Source organism: Gymnoscopelus microlampas (assembly GCF_963454915.1).
Source record: "Gymnoscopelus microlampas genome assembly, chromosome: 7".
Classification (NCBI taxonomy): Eukaryota; Metazoa; Chordata; class Actinopteri; order Myctophiformes; family Myctophidae; genus Gymnoscopelus; species Gymnoscopelus microlampas.
In genome coordinates this window covers 49,303,832-49,326,769 of record NC_139944.1, presented here as the reverse complement: position 1 = coordinate 49,326,769, position 22,938 = coordinate 49,303,832, and the positions used below count along the sequence as shown (strand labels likewise).

Sequence of the window (22,938 nt, the reverse complement as noted above, 5' to 3'; positions counted from 1 at the left end):
TTGTTTACTTGGTCTGCTCTTTTTTTCCCTCTACACCTATATACCTCTTTGCCAAAAACGCTGCGAGGCGTTGTGAGCTTGTAGATCTGCTATTTTTTTGCTAAAGTTCTCCTCAGAAAAAGGATGCTAGGGTTCAAGTGGTTAAGGTAAAAACAAAAATCATATCACACAAAGATTTGGCGGACCCCCTGTAGTAACTCTGAGGACCCCCTAGGGGTCCCGGACGGAAGACCCCTGATTTAAACTCTTTTTCTTTTGCTCAATTTAATGCATGTGAGTCCGAATTTAACCATTCTAAGCCACTATTTATAGTTTTCTTTAATGAAACTAAACAGTACAACAGGAAGAAAAAGGTAACTATAAAAAGGCAGCTGCAAAAAAGAAAACTTATCTTAGAACAGTGGTTCTCAACCTGTGGCTCGGGACCATAGAGTTAAAGATAAGTTCGGGGACACCCATGGGGGTCCCCACATTTTCTTTTTTGGGGGGGGGGGGGAACTTGAGGCAAATCTAAATGCCTCAAGTTAACTTCTACATTCCAAGTGCTTGTAGGTGGGGGGTCTCCAGTTCAAAGATTGATTCTTTTGGGGGGTCCCCAGTTCAAATATGATTATTTTGGGGGGGGGGGGGGGGGGGGGTCGTGGGCCTGAAAAGTTTGAGACCCACTGTCTTAGAAGATTCGCCATTCTACAACTAAATAAATAAATACATAAATGTGTCACTTCATGTCGGGTGGGTCCTCTAGTACAGTATTAACGAACACTGCGAAAGGCATCATCATGGATGAAAACATGTGAACTCTAAAAGAGCACGTCAACGCCTAGCCCTCGAACTGTTTACTGCACATATTTTTGTTTTTGTTTTCAAACTTATATGATTTTTTTTTGCATATAGTGTATAATATGTGTCTGTCATTTAATGTTTTGATGAATTGAGTACAAAGGACCCCAATGGAAACAAGCCATGGGCATTCTTGGGTTTAAAATCCTCTTAGCAGACCTTGTATTGAACTGTACTTCCCTGTGCTTTTTTTTTTTTTGCAAACTGCTAAAGTTTTCAATCAATCAACAGTCAATATTAAATATGAAGTAGTATCACGTCAAACGCACTCCTCCAGTCCACCAGATGGCGACATGATAACAAACACCCCGCTGACCAATAAACGGATGCAGTCAGTTCCTTTCCTCCACTCCTCCATCACTCTTCCACGTGCAGTTGCATGAGCAGGAGTCCATCACACACACATCCACTATGAAGCGTCCTAGTAAGTACATTATGTGTTATTATCACTCTTATAAACATTACCTTCAACCATCATGTCTCTCTTGTCTCCGTTTCATGCTTAAATGAACTCAATAAGCGCTTTAGATTGGGAGTTAGTTAAGCCACTAGTTAACCCTACTACGTTTTGCTGTTAGCATTTAGCTGCTAACAGCCGTCATCTAAATATCACGATGCCAGGCTGTCAAGTGTCAACATTAACCTTTAACGCATTTCACTGTTGTTGTGTTTAGAGTTAAAGAAGGCGAGCAAGAGGGTATCATGTTCCAAAAAGTACAAGATACAGAAGAAGGTAAGGAACAACAACTGGCATAACACACTGCACCCCCACCAGGGAGCATTGGACATTAGGCTAGACTGCATTTCAACACGTGTGTAATTACACAGCTCTAGCTATAGACATCTAGATATTGAGAGCAATTATGCAAAAATCAGTTTTTATTGGTATGTGTTTGAATACATTTGAATTTTGTTTCATTGAATTAAATTCCATGTAAAACATATTTACAATTTAGGCATTTAGCAGTATTTAGAACACTTATTTGCAGACACTGACAACTGTCAAAACACTCAATGATGCAAAGAAAGCAAGTTTACATAGATTTATACAATACATACATATTCTTTTTACCTAAAGGAGCACATCAAACATTTTCAACCGTATCCTCACATTACTTGGTCCTTACTAATGCTCGTAAGAAGGTCTACTGCCTACCAATGATGTCACTGGTTGGCAGGTTTCTGAACTGTCCACACACCCCCCCCCCCCCCCCTCTCTCTGAGACAGAGACAGAGTAGGCAGAAATGGTGCCATCTCCCTATGAGCATTAGTGAGGATCATTATATGAAGATAAGGTTGACAATGCGTGAAGTGGTCCTTAAAAGAGTTCAGAAATTAATATTTAGAAGAATACTGATTTATTGTTTGAGGCCTGCGCACCAGCATGGAAATGAGGACAAAAGCGAACAGTCTTGATTTCATAATGAAGACTTCTAATCCAACTCTGATCCAAATGCGTCGCCAGGCTGATTTTCAGTTATTTGTGTGAGCTTTGAGTTTGCGCCCACTCCTGATTTGAGAATTTATACCTAAGACATCATTTTTTTTCATTTCAGGTGCGGGAACACCACAAAAAACTAAGAAAAGAGGCAAAAAAGAAAGGAGTGAGCCACATGAAACAGAAGAAGGATCTGGGGGTGCCCAACAAAGCTCCCTTCAAAGAGGAGCTGCTCAGAGAAGCCGAACAGAAAAGGCTACAGGTAGGATCATTATCATCAACGTGGCGTTGCTGTCGGGCATAAACCTTGTATCTCCATATTCAAACTTTTTTGTGTTTTTTGTTGAATTTCAACAAACACTAGAATCAAATGGCAGGCATAAATGTAGAGATGCTGATTTAAAGGGATAGTTCACCCCCAAAATGACTTTTTTCCCTCTTAATCGATTAGTCACCCCATGGAGACTTACCTGTCCGCTGGTCATCAATTTATTGTCTTAGGAATGTGACAAAAACAAAACGATATCCATGAATTCAAGTCTCCATGGGATGACTAATCAATAGATTATTTTGTTTATTTTTGGGTGAACTATCCCTTTTTGAGAGAAGAATCTATAGAATTGGTCTCTTAATTTCTTAAGGCTTGTGCAACAGCATGGAAATGATGACAAAAGCGAACAGTCTTGATTTCATAATGAAGACACTAATCCAACTCTGATCCAAATGCGTTGCCATTCTGCTTTTTCAGTTATTTGTGTGAGCTTGTGTGTGGTATTGTGTTGTGCTTTTAGCATAACCTTTGACAGTACTACCTGTACTGTTAACAATCTTGTTAATTAATAAGGTATTCAATCATTTTGACGAATACCGGTCTTTTGCCTTACCATTAGATTACTGTAAAGTATGTGGGAGTTGATGGGAGTCATGTAGGGGTTGTGCTTACTGACTAAATAATGATAATCTCTCACAGATTGAAGAGGAGAAGGAGAAAAAGAAGCAGGCCAAAAAAGAAGCAAGGGCGACAAATAAGAGGAAGAAGAATTCAGAAGATGATCAAGAAACACCCAAGACCAAAAAGGCTCGCACGGTAAATGACAAAAAAAAAGACTGAAATAATGTTAAGAATTGGAACGTATAAATGGATTTGAATTTCACTCTCGTTTCATTTTCACAGGATGAGAAGAAAAAAAGACAGACATTGCAAAAGCTTGCAGAGAAAAGTTCAAAAAAGTTTCTGTGTGCAGAGTTGAACAAGGTAAGACGATCTGTTATATCACTTCACTATATCAAGTGATAATTGTGTGCATAATTTTGCATACCAGCATGGAAATGAAGATAAAACGCACATCTTGACTTTACGAATGAAGACTTCTAATATGTTCTAACTCTGATCCTGCTGGTTTAGACCTTGTTTTGAGGGTAATCAGTGCTTAATAAATGGGATTGTGTTTGTGTGTAACACTTGACCTGTGCTACTTACCAAACCCTATCATTTCAGCCTCTCGAAACGTCTCTAGAGATGACTATTGTGTGTGCTGTAAATCTTATCTGATTGTTTTTTAAACTGAATTCTACGCTTCTTTAGGTCATAGACGCAGCTGATGTCATACTGGAGGTTTTGGATGCCAGGGACCCCATGGGTTACAGGTGCCCACAGCTGGAGGAGGCTGTGCTTCAGAGGGACGGCAACAAGAAATTGCTCTTTGTTTTAACCAAAATAGGTAAATGGATGCAAGATATTGTAACAATAAGCAATTTAAGCTTGCCATTTATGTGTGATAGTTTTGTGGCCGATATTGCATACATTTTACCAAACGACATCTTCTTTGTAACTTGACTTTAATCTTCTATTTTTTAGATCTGGTCCCTAAGGAGAATGTGGAGAAGTGGATTCAGTGTCTACAGCAGGAGTTTCCCGTTTTGGCGTTCAAGTCGGCCATGCAACTCCAGGACAGAACAGTGGTGGGGCTGCATTCACTTTGGACATATTCAATATGACAGTACAGATTCATTATTTAACATGACAGTACAGATTCATTCTGAATTTATAGGTGGACTTATAGACTGGGGGCGGTTTTACGAAGATAATCACCTCAACGGTGGAGAATATGCCTTAACCAGCTCACTTAAAAACAGCCACTCAAAAACTGAAAAAGACAGGAAGTCATGAAATGCAAGAAAACAATGTGCTTATTGCCGCCATCATTAAAGCCCATGAATAGCTGCTTGCATATAGCCATTTAGTGTAAAGACAATTTGCATTTCATTTTGGTTCTACTAAAGGATTCCTTTTAGTGTTAGTGTTTAGTGTTAGTGAAGGAGGACTGAGAAGGTTGAGCAGCTGATGTGCTGCCCCAACTGGTTATAGCCTCCTAAAGTAACAAACAGCGCAGCCTGCTGGCTCTGTTATGCTATAGCAGAGCTTAAGGATGTGTTGTGAACATCCAGTGTAGTGTACAATGTTCATGAACTTGTTGATATCTTATTGATCAAATTTCTGTCTGTAATTTTATAGTCGGAGGATATTGTTCTACTGTATGCAGTTTATTACACAGTGCATAGTCTGGTTTGGGGTTGTCTGGAAATTGATAGAAATGTATTTAATGTAACAACTATGTACTAAAGTTAACAAACTATTTGCTAGCATGTCATCATTCATTACCTTTTCTCATTATTATTTTTTTTAATCAGAACGAAAAGAAAAACAGGATAGCCGCCGCGAATGGAGTTCTGGACAAATCCAGGGCGGCGCAGTGTCTGGGGAACAGCTGTCTGCTGGAGCTACTGGAAGGTCACCTGGCGACGCTAGAGAAGGAAGGCATGCTGAAAGTGGGCGTCGTTGGTAAGCATCCCTCTCTCCTGAAGCAGCTTTTACCTGCACTCTTCACTTAACTATTTCACTGTACAACTGAGACATTAGAATATGTTGCATCCTGGAAAAGCTGTGGATAATTTGCACAGTTTTTTTTGTCTGAGGAAGAGCCTCCCGTTGTGAAACGTTAACCAGTTACTACCAATGAAGTGAAAACCTTATGTCAGACAGGGGTTGACACAAAGGTCTCAAGAGACACTTGCCCTTTGGGCAAGTACAGGTCATGTTCTACTTGCCCAAAGGTCATGCCCACTTGCCCGAAAAGTAGATTTTCCATTATAAAATGATAGGTGAAATTTGCGCTTGTAGAACAAATTCATGTGAAATCCAATCGATAGCTGCAGAGTGGCAACAGTCACTTTGGAAAAAAAAACAGAATGAGTGGAACTGCTAGTTGTAAAAAGGAGGCATTGTTCTTCATAAATAGCCCATTATATTGTATGAAGACGGCATGCACTTGCCTGTCGGGCAACCTGAAAGCAAACACCTGCCCGAAAGTTTTATTTACTTGCCACGGGCAGTGGGTTTGTTTCAACAACCTTTTCTAAGATGAAAAGATAGACGCATCATTTCTGCATACCAGCATGGAAATGAAGATAAAACGCACGTCTTGACTTCTATGAATGAAGACTTCTATTATGTTCTAACTCTGATCCTGCTGGTTTAGACCTTGTTTTGAGGGTAATCAGTGCTTAATAAATGGGATTGTGTGTAACACTAGACCTGTGCTACTTAACAAACTATCATTTCAGCCTCCCGTCTCTAAACGTTAACAGTTACCAGCAATAATGTAAAAACCCACGATGCGAGCAGCAATCTGGTGTGCGGATTTTATTGTCGTTTTGAGTTTATATACTCGCCCCCACCATCCTGCTCTTAACCGCCTGGCATCCCTAATTTGGGCATGTCATTATAGGCATTTTTAAACATTTTAAAATGATTCTAAAATAGCAGAGCTACGAGCAAGCGATGTTGTGTGAGCTTGTAGATGGTCACACCAGCCACACCACACCATCATACAACAAAGTATAACATAGGGCTTAACTGGTTAAATATCGCTGCATCTATGTGTTGCTTCATCACTGTTTTGCGATGCTTCTTGTTCCTTCCATCCTCAGGCTTCCCTAACGTGGGGAAGAGCAGTTTGATCAACAGTGTGAAGGGGATCCGGGCGTGCATGGCTGGGGTCCAGAGAGGCATCACCAAGTGAGTAAAGAGCAACACTAGTGCGAGGATCTGTAGTCACATGATCGACTGAACGAATAATGTTGTGTAGAAGAATATCAAACAAAGTGTTAACTTCATTACTGTTAACCATGAGCCCATTGACTGTGTGGGAGAAGAAAGAACTAAGAAACAATAATATTGTCACCTCAACGGGTGAGAATATTAGGCCGTAACCAACTTAAGCCCTATTTTATACTTTGTCGTACAATGATGTTGCACGAAAACGGTACAAGATCACAACCCGTCAGGACGCGCTGTGAGAGTGTAGATCAACTATTTTCGGTGGAAAGTGGTCCGAACGGGCACTTAAAAGAATAAATGAAAAAGACAGGAAGCCATGTAATGCAAGAAAACAGTGTGCTTATTGGCGCTATCATTAAAGCCCATGAGTAGCAGTGTTAAGTTTGACAGCAAATTCTGATTTAGTCTTAGTCTTTTGAATAACACACCCTTTTGTTTTAGTCATCTGAAATTGTCTAGTCGACTAAATATCTGAATTTTAGTCTTAGTCAACAAAATTAACACTCATGAATAGCTGCTTGCACATAGCCCTTTAGTGTTTTTGCATTTCATTTAGGTGGTTCTGCTATTGAAGGATTCTTTTTAGCGTCACTCAGAAGTCACTGTTAGTGAAGGAGGATTGAGAAGGTTGAGCAGCTGATGTGCTGCCCCAACTGGTTATTAACCTCCTAAAGTAACAAACAGCGCAGCCTGCTGGCTCTGTTATGCCATAGCGGAGCTGAAGGCTGTGTTGTGAACACAGCACCAACCCAACCTACCTGAAAAATACGAATACTTGGATTTCCATTCCACATAAAAACCTTGTTTCATCCAACGTTGTATTGTTTATCCTGATGTTAAATGTCCACCATGCACGCCATCTCTTCCAGGACCATGCAGGACGTGCACATCTCCAGGACGGTGAAGCTCTTGGACAGCCCGGGGATCGTGGCGTCCCCCTCCAACACGCCAGTCTCCATGGCTCTGAGAAGCCTGCAGGTGGAGGAAGGGCAGGAGTCTGTTCAGGAGGCCGTCAGAACTCTGCTTAAACAATGCGACAAGAACCAGGTGTGTGTGTGTGGTGGTGTTGTGGGATATATCTATAGGTTTGTGCAAAACGCAGTCCTTCTGAAGGGTACCGTTCTTTATCTTATGATTTCAAAATGAACAGCCATACTGTTGAAACATCATTAACTGGATTTGCGTGGGGTTGTTTCAACAACCTTTTTTTAAGATGAAAAGTTGATATATACTGTAGATAGATGGATGCATCATTTCTGCATACCAGCATGGAAATGAGGATAAAACGCAAGTCTTGACTTCTACCAATGAAGACTTCTAATCCAACTCTGATCCTGCTGGTTTAGACCTTGTTTTAAAATGGGATTGTGTGTAACACGTAACCTGTGCTGGAGGCCGTCAGAACTCTGCTTAAACAATGCCACTAGAACCAGGTGTTGGGTGGTGTTGTGGGATATATAGGTTTGTGCAAAACGCAGTCTCAAGTTAATAATGCATTAGCAATGTCGGATGTAAGAGGCCCATAAATTAATCTCGCATCTGTATATTTCAGATCATGCTCCAGTACAACATCCCAGACTTCAGAAACCACTTGGAGTTTTTAAGCATCTTTGCTAAGAAACGTGGCTATATGCTTAAAGGTGGAGTCCTGAACACAGACCAGGCTGCCGATGCTTTCCTCAATGACTGGACAGGGTGAGTGTAAACATGTTTTACTTGAGCTGTAGGATTGTGAGTGGACGGCCTTTGGCTTGTGCATCATCGCCATGGAAATGAGGACAACATTTTGTAGTCTTGATTAAATAATGAAGACTTTAATCCAACTCTGATCCAAATGCGTTGCCAGGCTGCTTTCCAGTGTTTTTGAGCAGTATAGATAGAAGGCTAAATTATGATTATTGCACTGGGAAAATCCAAAGCTGTATTCCACTGGTTTGTCTTCATAGAGCGAAGCTGAGCTACCATTGTAAGGCACCAGAGACCTGCAGCCCGGCCCCCTATCTGTCTGAGGCCGTGGTGGCTGAGATGCAGAAGGGCTGGGATCTGGACAAACTGAAAAAAGGCAACGAGGAGACAATAAAGGGTACAGTTCTTTATCTTAAGATTTAAAAATGAACAGCCATACTGTTGTCGCATATCATTATCTGGATTTGGTTGGGGTTGTTTCAACAACCTTTTCTAAGATGAAGAGTTGATATATATAAGATAGATATATAGATAGATAGATAGATATAATATACACATAATTTCTGCATACCAGCATGGAAATGAAGACAAAACGCACGTCTTGACTTCTGAATGAAGACTTCTAATGTTCTAACTCTGATCCTGCTGGTTCAGACCTTGTTTTGAGGGTAATCGGTGCTTTATAAATGGGATTGTGTGTAACACTTGACCTGTGCTACTTAACAAACCCTGTCATTTCATCTGGATTTATTTCATATATGATTTTGTCTTCCTCTTTAGGTGTAAGGTGTCCCAACAAGGCCAGTAGTATTGGCTTCTTGACTAAAGGCCCCTCTGCCGGCCTGCTGAATGTCTTTGAAATCCCTGCTGATAAAACCATCCGTGTCCCCATCGAGGAAGATGACGATTCAGAGATGAAGAATGACGAAGAGTCAGAGATGATGAACGGAGGGGTAATTAACTCGAATTACAAGCATTGGCCAAGAAGAATAGCTTAGCTGAGATGTAACATGGCATAACTGTGATTAATTTCACTTTCTTAATTGCAAAACTATTTGTCTGGCGAACTACTGCCGTTTATAGAAAACCCACTATAGTCTGGTCTGCATACCAGCATGGAAATGAGGATAAAACGCAAGTCTTGACTTCAACCAATGAAGACTTCTAATCCAACTCTGATCCTGCTGGTTTAGACCTTGTTTTGAGGGCAATCAGTGCTTAGTAAATGGGATTGTTATTAATGACATTAACCTGGGTGTCCCTATTTTGAGCATATTATACGCCAAAATAGTCAGATATGGCAGATTTACAGCGCGTTGTGAGCTTGTAGATCTGCTATTTTTGGAAAAGTATAAAATATGGCTCAAGTGTTAAAGGTGCACTTTGTTTTGTGTACTTTCAGCTTGAAGATATTCTGGAACAGCCAGAAGAAGAGGAACAAACAGAGGAACTGCAGGAGACCCCAGTCAAAAGTAAAACCTTTGAAAATGTATTCTATCGTCTGTCGTAGTGGAAACCTCATATGTCCAAAACTGTTCCTTTTTTGGGGATTCAAATTAAAAAGTAGCAGATCTACAAGCCCGAAACGCATTGCTTCGCGCCGTGTTTCGAGCTTGTGGAGCTCTGCTACTTTTGATGCTTTCATGTGACACTGTAGTATGATCAAGTAGGGCAATTTACGAAACTTAAAGTTAAAATATGAAGATAAGAGGCTTCTGCCATACAGGAGTATTGATAATTATTGATGATAATAAGGTTCACATGCTCACACATTTGATGTCCTCTCCTCCAGATGAACCAACCAAGGTACAGTTCCAGTCAGTCCCTGTGGAACCAACCAAAGTGCAGTTCCAGTCGGTCCCAGTGGATGTCAGCCTCACTGCAGTCAAGACAGACGACGATGCCTATGACTTCAACACAGATTTCAAATGATCATTGCCCTTGTGCTGCCTTTGAACTCTTAATGCCCAAGAACTCTTATAGTCATCATTATTGTGGTCCTAGGCAGGTGCTGTGCTTGTCAAAATAATGTGACCTACTCCTTAACCTGATAACGCCTGAATGTCCGCACAGGATCAAATAAAGGTCTGTTTACCGTGCTAATGTAGGGTGCTGTGTAAGCCCATGCCTGTCCTGGCAAGCTGAAATGCATCCTTATTTAGTGGTTTCAGGACAGGGCTGCATCTCAGGTCCTTATTCTTGCTCCGTCCTAGCTCGTCTATCCTCCTAAAAGGTTATGTAAAGAGAGAAGGAAAGGATACCATTACCTACAGTATGTGATGCTGCTAGATATGTTGCAAAATGTGCTTGTAGATTTGATTTGAGCACTCTTAACTCACTGAAATTTGAACCTGTAGTCTGCAATCCATACATTTATACTTTTATGGGGAAGACACAAACACTTTTCACAAGAATTGATTCTTTTTACTTCAAATGTCAATTAACATGTGTATGAATGTTATGCAAGTGCAAATATGTGTAGATTGCATTCTGTGTGACGGTTGCTTTCCGTATCCTGTTTGCTATGTAAAGCTGTCAGATATAAATACATATTTTAGTGTGGCTACCAAATTGTTCCGTGTTGGTGTAATGGGTTTTCAAGTCTTGTCAGAGGCTGTCAAAATAAATTACACCATTAAAATGCATGCATTTGACTATTAACAAATGGAACATGCCATAGATGTCCTTTCCTCTGTGAACCTTGGAGTGAGGCTAGAGGAGCTAGGACAGGCACAGTAAGGACCTGAGATTGGTGTTCATGAGCCGTGCCATCACCAATTGTGGAACCCCGAAAGAAAAACATCTGTACAATGTTTGGTTGTGTACTCTCTGCATGTGTGAAATGTCCAGAGGTAATTTCTTACAACTTTTGTTCATGCAGATTATTGTATATAGCTTGAATATGTAATAAATTGTTCATTACCTTAATCTGTATGGGCTAATCATTTAGCTTTCCCTGCTTCCATTCCCCATAGCAATTTGTCAGTGGGAAAGAGGCAAAGAGGGGTGGGGTAAATGTCAAATACAAATAGTAGATGCCCTAAGCAAGATGACTATTAGAGTTGTAACAGTGTTTCTAGTTAAAAGTATGAAGGACTGATGGGTGCCAAGAAGCGGGCAGAATAACAAATTGTGAGGACAGGTTAGTTTGTGTGCCTTAGCGAGCCCACAATTAAGACTTTGTTGTTACTCCAGACAATGTTTTGTCAGCATTTAGAAAATGCAGACAATTTAAAGAGCACAATGTCAAAATAATTCATTTTTGAAGAATTTAAAAGTGAGCAATTTTATTTAATCTACCTTACAAAAGTACAAATATTTACATCAGCAAGGTTGTTTAAAGAGAAAAAAAAATCCCTGATGAAAAAGGGCTAATAAAAGATGTGCAAAATTTGCCTTGTAGTAAAACAAACATGTTATTAGGGTAGTGGTTCACATATTATGAAATGGAAACCATTTTTGTGCAGTGTCGCACTGCAAAAAAATTGCTCATCTACAAGTTCACGTGTTGCACTCGCAGCCACGACACGTGAACTTTATATATACGCAAATTACTTGATTATGGAGTTGACCTGTAAACATAAAAAGAAAAACAAATTGATAATTCCTGCAAAAAACACAGAAATAATAAATGTAACAGCTTAAAATATACTTAAATAATATTTAAAATCTGTAAGAAGAAAGCGAAAAATGTTTAATACCCAATGAAGACACCTGTACCTGTTCTCAAGAAGCACTGAAACTAGTCAATGACATGGGCTGATGTATAAAACAGCTGAAATTACACTCAGGTTGAAGCCAAATTCCCTTACAGTTGAGGTCCTTAGTCAATTTAATTTGGAACAAAAGTCAATTTCTATGAATTTACAATTACACGGTATGTAAACATGAATCACCCTTCATCTTTTTTGTACTATAAAGAATGATGGTGTAACAGAGGGGACATGCTGTTGGTCTGGCAACATCATAGGGTATGGATGGGGCCATAAAATGTTCAATACATTTATCTTCTGCAGTATACATACAGTACTAGACTGCAGATGTATAGAATATGTTGACATTAAAAGGAGTGTTTTTGTCACATTCCTAGGCCAATAATTTGATGACCGCGTCATCGCTCAATAGGAGACTCCTCGCTGGTCATCAAATTATTGGCTTAGGAATGCAACAAAAACAAATTCCATGAATTAAAGGCTTCATGTGGTGTGTAATTGATAGAAAATAAGTACTTTTTTGGGCGCACTACTCCTTTAACTTATCTCTGCATTTGAAATAGAAATGCTTTAAGAAGCCCTGACCATAGCAATTTTAAAGGCTACTATACCAAACACAATGTGTAACGTTTCATCTCCAAGGTTAAAAAAATGCACTGGATTTGCATGAGGCATCCATTCAAGGCAATGACGACATGACTTTAACATGGTAAGATACAAATACAGGGCTGGCATGTGGAATGGTTGTGTTTTTCCTGAGAAGTGGAAAGGCGAGGTCCTGTGTGAATCATGACCGTCTCTAAGCTGGTTTACCCGTTGGTAAAGTTCATTCTCATTCTCATTTGTCTGCAGAGTGCTTTCTCACAGGATTAAAAGTGCCTGTGGGGTCTTGGAGGTACCATTTGTCCCACACGTCAGAGAAGGAGGCCGTTCCGCTCCAGGGCTTGTAATGTCCATTCCAATGGAGGAGTTTGGCAGCTTTGACAAACTGGGGGGAGTAGCGTTTTCCTGCACCTGTAGTACCTTTAAGAAAGAAAACACAAAACAAGGATTGCCTGTCATTTTATAACAATTTCCATTAAGTTTTTTTAGCTCGCACTGTTATTATTTTGTGGCCAGTCCATGATACTGTAACACATTCATGCCCACTGTACCATCCATCCAGCTGGAATCCCCATCCCACACTTCAGCTCAATATGCGGTACTTCACACACAACAAATAGTCAAAATAGAAGCAAGCTCACAACGCATTGTGAGCTTGTAAGATTCGCTATTTTTGAAAGATTACTATATACACAGTAAACAAGCCTAAAAAAATAGGGACGCCTGAGTGAAAATGGTCAAGGCGTTGGGTTGTAGATTAGCTCCACCAGGAGCAACCTGCTCTTTGCGGGTGATACTAAGCGGTCTTGCTAAATCTTGCTTTATAGTCCAAAGCAGCACATGACGAGAAAATAACACATTTGTTTATGCCATACCAGATGACCATCCCTGGAGAAAAAAATAATTGGTCCTGACTGGTGGCATGACATCAATCAGGAGTTCCTTCAGTTAATATTAAGTAAAAAAAATCACACCCTGTGTGAAGGAAGCGGTGCCTTTGGGTCCACTTACCAAATTTGTACTTGGTAGCATGCTGCAAACTGGAATAATGGCTGTTTAAAGCCCAGCCAATGGGCAGACAGAGGGGGCGGGGCTTGAGCAATTCATGCTGGTCCCGTATTGGTGGTCTAAGTCCACATACCAAATTTGGACTTGGTGGCATGCTGCAAACTGGAGTTATAGCTGTTTAAAATCCCGTGCTCATCCCGTGCTCATACGGGCGGACGTCCCTGGGGGTCCCTGGACCCCTCTTTGATAACCGGTGGCACGTGTGGCAAATGAGAGGAGAGATGGCATAGGCAATCTCCAAGTCCGTGTGTGTGTGTGTGTGTGTGTGTGTGTGTGTGTGTGTGTGTGTGTGTGTGTGTGTGTGTGTGTGTGTGTGTGTGTGTGTGTGTGTGTGTGTGTGTGTGTGTGTGTGTGTGTGTGTGTGTGTGTGTGTGTGTGTGTGTGTGTGTGTGTGTGTGTGTGTGTGTGTGTGTGTGCGCGCGCGTGTTTGTATGTGTTGCTTCTTTGCCGTGCTCATCCCGGGCTCATACGGACACACAGACACACAGACACACAGACAGACACAGAGTCAAAGCCACGTGTAGAGCGGTTGGCACCGCTAAAAAGAAAAGAAAGACAGCCAGTACTTACCAAGGTGTCTGACATGCCACATGGGGTCGATGATGGAGTGATGCTTGTAAAAGACGATGAGCATTGGAGGGGCGGTGACGCTTTCTGCCAGGGTCTTGCTGTAAAGATCCTCCCTGGTGACACAATGGAAGTTGATTAACATCTTAAACGTCTCCCCCCCAGAAAAGGGATTCTAGGGTTCAAGATTCCGTGTTTGGATCACTTAATCTTTGCATTATGAGTAATTCCCATCAGTTCATGGGATTGTAAATCTGCTCAAAGCCAGCAGTGTAAAGTAACTAAGTATATTTACTTGAGTACTGTACTTTTTCAGAGGCAAATATTATACTTTTACTCCACTACAATGATTTGCTAACTTTAGTTACTTTTTTAGAAAACATGGCATGCATTAACCACTTCAGCCCTACGCATATACATTTAGGCCATTTGAAAATAGCCGATCTGCCATTTTTTAAAAAGATTTTTATAAATGTTTTATTCCAGACTTTTACTTAAGAGTATTTCTACATTGCTGTATTGATACTGTTACTTAAGTAAAACATGCAAGTACTTTTTCCACCACTGGTCAAAGCCTATACAGTATATCTCTAATGTAGCCATTAGACAGCACTCAGCTCTTCTGGAATTGATTAACCCTGGAGTCATGGTGTTCAGCCATCATTAGACGACCTCAGACCGAATGTCTTACTTGACATTGAGCTCCATCCAGTGCTCCAGCTGAGCGGTGATGTTCTGGTTCCTCCACTCGGTCAGGTTGGCCACGATGACTCCCGGGTTGAAGGAGCAGGTGTTGGCTCTCATCGTCAACTTCTTTATGGAATCCTTCTTGAAGTCCAGGAAGCCCAGGTAGTTGTTCTAATGGGGGGGGAAAATATTTATTTTAGTCATTTGTGATGACCTGCCATCTACCTTGGGTTTCCCCTCCCAACTTTACTGAAATCTGGATCAGATTTACAAGGAAGTTCTCAAAAAATGTTGTTGAAGATTACTGAGGACCAGGCTTAAAGAACCATTCCAGCAAAAGTTGTACAATAATGTTAACCACTTTATCCATTTACAGGTTGGCTATTCAAAAATAGCAGATCTACAAGCTCACAGCACATCGCTTCGTGCTGCACTGCAAGCATGTACATGTGCTATTTTTGAACATTTTGAAAAATGTGATTTGAACACAAATCTTCTCTTCTGGGGGTCCCTGGCACAAAACATTTTCAGATGGGGGTCCGCAGACAAATCAATTTGGGGGATCCTTGACATTAAAAGAGTTCAATGTATTCAATGTATGTATTCTTCAGATGATCAAAATAAACTAAACCCCCCCAAAAAGGCTGTTTTTGTTGATGTATGTGATGTTATGGATACTGGTGAAGATGATCAATATTTGTCTATACAGTGTTCAGAATCAGCTACAGTACCTGATTCCCAGCTCCTCGTATGATGCCCTTAGCAGAGGCTGAATCACAGTCATCTGAGAAGGCAGCTGCATGTCCTGGTTTCAAGGCGGTTTCATAAAGCTCCTGGATGTCCCCTGGAACCAAACAGAATATATACCCATTATCAATACTGTTCCTTTACACGTACAAGAGGTGTTATTTATGCAAAAAATGTTTCATTCATTTATTTCATTACCTTGTACGATGACATCGTCATCCAAATAGATGGCTTTCTCTGCATTGGGTAGGTACATGGGCAAATAGAACCTGGCAAAGGTCAACTACAAAAGCAAAAGCATTAGAGAAAAGCTCTACTTAGATCCAGCCAGTACGTAAACAGTATTTATATAGCAGTGGTGGTGACGGAATAAATTGTCTCACCGGTTTCACGGTTTCCAAGCTCTCCGGATCTTTGCTGATCTTCCCATCGAGGATTTGAGGTTCAAAAACAATAATTTTGTGTTTCGCATTGTTTAACGGAGTCTCACTCAGCCACAACCTGTTCATTGAAAAAGAAAAGGGAAAACTCACACATTGTCCCTAGAAGCACAGCTCACTGACAATATACTGTACATCAATTCAGACAATTACGGTCGTTGCTTTTAGGGCCGTCTTCTCCTGGTCGAATCATTTGCCGGTCTGGTCTTAGTCAACAAAGACTTAGTGTCCTTTTGGACTTAGTGTCCCTTGCACATCTATATAACCCTTTAATTCTGCCAGTCTGTATAACTTTCAAAAGCCAGTAGCCTTTGTGAAATCAACATTAGAATGTTCAGTTCTCAACCTCAGCAATCTGAAAATGCTGCTCTGTTTGCAGCAAACACAATTTTACAGGTTTGTTGATTAAATCCGTTAATGATTAGTTACTAATCAATTAGTCGGCTGTCTGCACTAGTATCTGAGCTGTCCCTGGCTGTTACCAAAATGCATTGCAAAAAAGTACATTCAACGCTTATAGCATAATATTAAAAAAAATATGTATTGACTTACTTCAGATGGTCCACTGTGTCATTCATTGTTACGATGTTGAAGACTATACTGGCCTTGCTGTTGTGGTAGATGCTGTTCATGGCAGCCACCACAGCGCCTAGTCTCTCCTCAGCAGCAGTGAGAACCACAGGGATCTCCTCCTCCTCTCCTGTCCTTGCCGACTCAGTCCGGAGGAGGTTTGGGGACAGCTCTGACTCAAAGGGAAGAACCATGCCTGGCACTGCATCTGGTGAAGACAACAGTCATGGGGACCTTTTACTCACAAGATGAGAGAGATGAGCAATTTTCTATTTCCATAATACAATACCATACTACATGCACTGGAGACCAGCAAAATGTCAACTTACAGAACAGCTTGCAGCCATATTAACAATACACTGCAAATATTTGTTTAACATCTTGTTGCTGTTGCTGTTGCTGTTGCTGGGTGGAAACCACATATGTCCAAAACTTACTTTTCAGGAAATGTAAAAAAAAAAAAGAACAAACTGTTCCACATTCGCCCTGGGTCAAATCCGGCGACCTCGGAACGGTCGCCACCAGGTATTCCTAATACAGTAAAACTATTAAACCTAACCCTATTCCTAAACCTATCCTCAGTAAAACGATGCCTAAACCAAACTTATTTCTAACCTTAACATCAGTAAAACAAATTCAAGAATTCAGGAACCGCTGGGGGTGAGCAGTCCGTGGAAAAATGGGGGCGAGTGTGTTTTGGGGCGAGCCTTCTGGCTACTTATTATTTAGTCGCAAGCTATTGTTAATACTTTATTGGTTCAATATTTATAAAATCCGCAGACACTTAACCACTTTCACTTTAAAGAACATTAGATGGGCTATTTTTGCTACTTTTGTGTGACACTGTTGCATGGCAAAGTAGGCCATTCATTTACAAAAACACATAACAAATTGAAATCATCATTCATAAAGCTTGTACCTGGACTCTGTCGGCTCCTCAGAAAGTCATTGAGATTCAGGAGATTTCGTTGAACTATGATCAGAAACGCCACAGCCAGAAGTGCAAGAATCACCACATTCACTGAAAGAGAAGATGACATACACACACCTTAACAAGCTGCCAATTAATATTTAACACCTGACAAAGTCCTAGAGGTTTTATAAAGCAATGTAATAAATAGCTTTTTTTATTAGACAAAAAGCAATACCATATAATTATACAAAACAGGATACATGCAAATGTAGATATACAAAAAGGGGGGAAAGTGTGTGTGTGTGTGTGTGTGTGTGTGTGTGTGTGTGTGTGTGTGTGTGTGTGTGTGTGTGTGTGTGTGTGTGTGTGTGTGTGTGTGTGTGTTACAGAAAGAAGCGGAGGGGTTCTAAATAGCAATTAAGGTTTCATTACTATTTAGAGTGTGTCATTGCAGCGTTTTCTAGTCTTCAGAGATATTGGTTAAATAGGGTAATCATTTTATTTTGCCTTAGAATTTGCCTGGTGTGTATATAATATTTACACCAGCAAAACAAAAAGGTATCAGGGTGGGCACTGAGAAAGAGTGGGCACCACTATGTTTTTTAAATGATAATGGATTTTATTTATAATGCACTTTACATTTGTGAAAATTGCCACAATAGGCAGTTGCAAAACATCTAAGAAACTGAAACAAAACATTTAAAACATGAGGGCATAAAAGCCAAGAGGATGATAATGATGTTCACATCATGTATAATTTACATTACTGTAAGACATTTTTTCAAATATATATATATATATATATATATATATATATATATATATATATATATATATATATATATATATATATATATATATATATATATATATATATATATATATATATATATATACATACATTTATTTTACATTTATTTTACATTTGGACAAAATAGCACATTTTCGAGGTGCCCACTCTTTCTTAAGTGCCCAGACTGCCTAGTGCCCACTATTCTTGTATGTAACTATGATCCAACACAAACACAAGACAATGATCGACAATAAACAAACACTGCATCTTAAAACAAACTCACCTCTCCTCAGTGTCATGATGATAATAACGTCCTCATAGAGTCTGTAGAAACGGTTCAACCACAATAACAACAGCAGGTTTTTGTGTGAATGAAAACCGTTACAATACACGTAATGTATTGTTTTCTGCGCGTCTTCAATTGTTACAAACCAACGAAACGTCTGCAAACAAACAGCTCAATCTCCAGGTGAAATATCACTGAAAGTGCTCATTAATTATTTTTTTTTACCACAAATACACAAACAGACAAGTCAATGTGAAGCCGCTATTTAAACACAAAGCTGAACACATTTAAAGCCAAAGTGCCACCTCCTCAACATCAGCAACTTTACGTTCACTCACTGTGTTGTTGTCTGTTAGACGCCCGTCGATCTGCCTGAGAGTGGAAATGCCGACTGCCTTATTTTATACATATAAAATAGCCGATCTACAAGCTCACAACGCGTCACAGGCACGACACTTTGTGAGCTTGTAGATCGGTTATTTTAGAATTTTTGCAATGCTAGACCTTAACGTTATGTGTATATTTATACTTTTGGTGGAATTTAAAAATCGTTCTATGAAATGTAATAATTGTAGAAAAATAACATTTAAGATTTGAACATTTAGAATATTATAACAAAGTGCACATATTATGTTGTATGTTCGCCTGTCGTAAAATGTTAGCCTTGATACAAGACGTCATATATTATATGACAGTCCTGGATGATCTTCAAAATTGTGTTTGCACTTTCTCCCTTTTTGGCCCATACATCTACATATAGGTTCAGATTTCAAATATAAAGTACTTACCCCATGGCCACGGATGTTACAATTATGTACGGCCCCTCAAAGGTACCCGTATCTTCCGTATTGTTTAATAAAAGGTGTTTTAATCCGATTGGTGGCCATTTTCTCATAGAGTTATAATGTATCAGGTGCAATACACCTCCCAACCGATAGGGTCACGTAGTTGAAAGCATACGGGAAAAATGGCCACCGATCGGATTAAAAGGCTTTTTATTGAACAATACAGAAGATACAGGTACTTCTGATGGGCCGTACTACATAATTGTAACATCCGTGGCCATGAGGTAAACACTTTATATTTGAAATCTGAACGTTTATGTAGATGTACGGGTCGTTGGCTTGTAGATTCTTAGAACAAGAAGGCCAACCCTCATGTTGTGTAGCTCTGTGAATGCGCCGCAGCCCGGCGCAGTTATGACGCTCACCAACAACCCTCAGGGGTCCTTCTTAAAGCTCTACGTAGCTTTTTGAAAACCGGAAGTGGAACCTGCGTTCATTTTTATTGTTACAAAGTATCTGTTTGGTTTGAATAATATTTGTCAAAAAAGATACAAAGATGTTGTCAATATTTAATTCGATTCCAACACATATGGTAAGACTTGTATTTATATCATATTGCATTATGCATACATAATACTGCTGTTTCCTGCTGTAGATTGTAGATGCATTGTAGCTATGCTGCTGCTAAAGCCACATTATCACCATGTTTAGTCTTTCATATAAACTAATGCTGTTGTTTACACACCTCACCAACTGTTTATGTCGGATTAAATAACATTGTACATGCCTAGAAAACTAACATTATAAATACACTGCGTTTGCTTTGTATAAAACGTCTCAAGTACACAATTTACATCTTCTGCCATCTGGTTGGTTTCACATATCGTTGTTACGATACATGAGATGATGAGACTCAAACCAGTGATTTCAAGTAGCCTTGGATCAAGACTATCATAGATGTATTTTATCCAGTCTGACACGAAAAGCAAAAGTCAGACTTGATCAAATACATCTATGATAGTTTCTGATCCAAGGCTAAATTTCAAGGATCTCCTGTGTGATTTGCATTGGGCCACCATGAATCCTATTTAACATCATCTCATTGCATTCTCTGGAACCCCAATCTAAGAACATTTGTATTTAGACATTGATTATTTGGTCCAATACAGTCTGTCATTTGATCCAGAATAACTCCTGTTCATGTCCAATAGATAATATACAACTGAACCCCCACCCCCCCCCACCCCACAGTTTTTATAGTATAGATTGTTGATTACTTTTGATGCAATAATGTTCTTTTTTTTAAGGTAGTAAGGTCTAAAGAGTCATTAAATTGACACTTCACTGTCATCTGAGGGTCCCAACCCACAGGTTGAGAACCACTGCTCTAATATACAGTGAAGATTCATTATGAATCATATAGCTGGGGAACTGGAACCCGCTCAAGGACCCCAGGGCATCCATGTCCCTGAACCCCATGTTGAGAATGAGAAAGAACACTGACTATAGGATTAATATATATTGTGTTGAGTTTTTGTCGGCTATCTACTGCTCTCTGATTGTTGTTCAAATCAACCTGTGTCTGGCATATTCACTAATTATCCACAGTGAAATCCTAATCTAACTCTTTACACTGTACAAATGGGTCCATTTGGTTACATTTGTACACTCAGAGTTACAAATGGATAAATAAACATTGAGTATTTAGCAGGCATGCAAACAGCCCCGAGGTGAAAAAGGTGACAACATGTTGTTTTCTTTCGGGTCAGGTGTCACACAATTGCCCTATTTGGGTTCAAAAAGGTGACTGTAGCTGAAAAGTGACACTTTTGCATGTCTGATTTAGGATTTAACTATCTACTTTTTATTTACTTTGTTTTATTTATTGATTTGTCTGGTGTGTTTCTGTAACAGGATTATAAAGGTCAGAAGCTTGCTGAACAGATTTTCCAGGGGATTATACTCGTCTCAGCGGTAATTATTACACAACAAGACAACATTCCCTTAAAATAAATCATATTACTGTGATTTTTGCCTGTATTCTGAAAGCTGACCCATCAAGATTGTCTTCTAGGTGATTGGATTCATCTATGGCTTCGCCATTGAACAATTTGGGTGGACGGTTTATATCGTTTTGGCAGGTTTCGCTGTGTCCTGTGTGGTAAGTTTTATTTTGTTCACGTTTCTTTATTATGGTCTCTGTCGGGTGGAAACCTCATATGTCCAAAACTGTTACTTTTCAGGATTCAAATACAAAAATAGCAGATGTACAAGCTCAAAACACGTTGTTTAGCGCCGTGTTTCGAGTTTTTGGATCTGCTACTTTTGATGCTTTTGTGTGATGCTGTAGCGTGATCAAGTAGGGCGTTAATTTACGAAAAAACAAAGTTAGAATATGGGGGAAAGAGGTTTCTCCCCAACAGCAACGATACGCTACCACGTCCACTAGTTACAGAATAATATATATAGAACTACTGACCACACTGCATTGAAATTCTGAGGGGTCCAAATCTGAGGGGTCCAAATGGTCCATTGTGCATTTATTTAGCACCTTTCTCCAAAGTTCCTGGTCATGTTTTGACCAGTTTTTATACGTTTTCAACATGTGATCTGTCATGCCATAGACATGGTTCAATAGAGTTCCCTACAGGTAGAAATCTAGGAGTGTGCATCATCTTTCATCATCATCTTAGGGAAAAAGATGATCTTAATGCTTAGTGTGTCTATTATTGACCATAATGATGAGGAATTGAGGCAGTGACTAGATTTAAAGTACGTACAACCATAATATGGCATATATCACCATATGTCATGGTCATTACCATAATCTAACCACATCTTTTCTCCCCCTCATCTCATTGTGTTTTTTAGTTGACACTGCCCCCGTGGCCCATGTACAGAACCAACCCTCTCCCCTGGCAGCCGACGGTACCAGAGACCTGCGGGGAAGTCAGCCAGAAACCACAGGAAACCCTCAAGAAGAAGAAGCACAAGTAAACTCAACAACCAGAACCGTTCCACCGCTGCCCCAGTAGTACAGCTCCTTTTTTTTTTTTTTTTACAATGTAAACAACAGATTTTAGGTTTTTTTTTTGGTCTAAAAAAAATTACAGCATTTGAAAATATAACTTTGTTATAGTGTCTACCAGTCAATCGTACATACAATCAATAAACATCCAGTGTTGTGTATGATTTGTAGTTGTAACATTTCTTTCAGACCTTTTTCTTGCTACAAAGTAAAGATGTGGTCTGAATTTGCAGGCTATTATCACAATAAGACATTACTTGAAGGGATAGTTCACCCCAAAATAAATATATATATATGTCACAGGTAGATTGGCATTCCAGGTAGAATGGAAGTGGAGCGCTTGTTTTTAGGCTCGGTGCGGGGCTGCGATGCCAGGAGGACGGCGACGAGGACAACATGGATGTACATACATACCAGCTTCAGTGGCGCACTTCGATAATCATTAGACTCCCCATCCACTACCAGTGGAAGTCTGGGTTTGACTGCCGCTTGGGACATTACTTTTTCAAACAACCGCGGACTACTTTTTTTCGCCGATAAAGTATAGTTCTTTTGGACCATGACGGAGGCGCAGACCATCGGCTGGTTGTCGCGGGCACTCGCGCCTGGAGGCGCTCGGGCGCGACTTCCTCAGCCTCAAGGTCTGCTGATTC

General features: G+C 40.0%; 3 protein-coding genes across 3 annotated transcripts; 2 read left to right on the top strand and 1 right to left on the bottom strand.

Moving 5' to 3' along the window:
- Positions 1-1,175: 1,175 nt before the first annotated feature.
- On the top strand, positions 1,176-11,013 carry gnl3 (G protein nucleolar 3). The gene is made up of 15 exons (XM_084063604.1): positions 1,176-1,264; positions 1,515-1,573; positions 2,398-2,541; positions 3,250-3,366; positions 3,454-3,534; positions 3,865-4,000; positions 4,138-4,241; positions 4,971-5,121; positions 6,270-6,357; positions 7,269-7,446; positions 7,952-8,094; positions 8,346-8,482; positions 8,866-9,038; positions 9,488-9,557; positions 9,878-11,013. Exons 1-15 carry the CDS (start codon positions 1,252-1,254, stop codon positions 10,015-10,017), a joined length of 1,734 nt encoding a protein of 577 aa, XP_083919730.1. The 5' UTR covers positions 1,176-1,251; the 3' UTR covers positions 10,018-11,013.
- Positions 11,014-11,419: 406 nt separating this feature from the next.
- glt8d1 (glycosyltransferase 8 domain containing 1) lies at positions 11,420-18,783 on the bottom strand. The gene is made up of 9 exons (XM_084062567.1): positions 18,470-18,783; positions 17,400-17,501; positions 16,463-16,688; positions 15,854-15,971; positions 15,669-15,753; positions 15,455-15,567; positions 14,728-14,894; positions 14,040-14,152; positions 11,420-12,821 (listed from the first exon to the last, which is right to left on the bottom strand). The coding sequence occupies exons 1-9, from the start codon at positions 18,483-18,485 to the stop codon at positions 12,637-12,639; spliced, it is 1,125 nt and encodes a 374-aa protein (XP_083918693.1). The 5' UTR covers positions 18,486-18,783; the 3' UTR covers positions 11,420-12,636.
- A 929-nt stretch (positions 18,784-19,712) lies between these two features.
- Positions 19,713-22,446, top strand: spcs1 (signal peptidase complex subunit 1). Its single transcript, XM_084062468.1, has 4 exons — positions 19,713-19,849; positions 21,172-21,231; positions 21,332-21,418; positions 22,129-22,446. The coding sequence occupies exons 1-4, from the start codon at positions 19,814-19,816 to the stop codon at positions 22,252-22,254; spliced, it is 309 nt and encodes a 102-aa protein (XP_083918594.1). The 5' UTR covers positions 19,713-19,813; the 3' UTR covers positions 22,255-22,446.
- Positions 22,447-22,938: the final 492 nt, after the last annotated feature.

Bases quoted from the DNA above. Each gene is read 5' to 3' on its own strand.
- glt8d1 (XM_084062567.1), bottom strand. The intron at 15,972-16,462 runs GTAAGTCAATAC...TTCAATGAACAG, and splicing joins GACACAGTGGACCATCTGAA to GTTGTGGCTGAGTGAGACTC. The intron at 14,153-14,727 runs GTAAGACATTCG...TTGTGTCACCAG, and splicing joins TGGATGGAGCTCAATGTCAA to GGAGGATCTTTACAGCAAGA.
- spcs1 (XM_084062468.1), top strand. From the start codon at position 19,814: ATGTTGTCAATATTTAATTCGATTCCAACACATATG. The intron at 21,232-21,331 runs GTAATTATTACA...ATTGTCTTCTAG, and splicing joins GGATTATACTCGTCTCAGCG to GTGATTGGATTCATCTATGG. The intron at 21,419-22,128 runs GTAAGTTTTATT...TGTGTTTTTTAG, and splicing joins GTTTCGCTGTGTCCTGTGTG to TTGACACTGCCCCCGTGGCC.
- gnl3 (XM_084063604.1), top strand. The intron at 6,358-7,268 runs GTGAGTAAAGAG...CATCTCTTCCAG, and splicing joins GTCCAGAGAGGCATCACCAA to GACCATGCAGGACGTGCACA. The intron at 7,447-7,951 runs GTGTGTGTGTGT...TGTATATTTCAG, and splicing joins AACAATGCGACAAGAACCAG to ATCATGCTCCAGTACAACAT.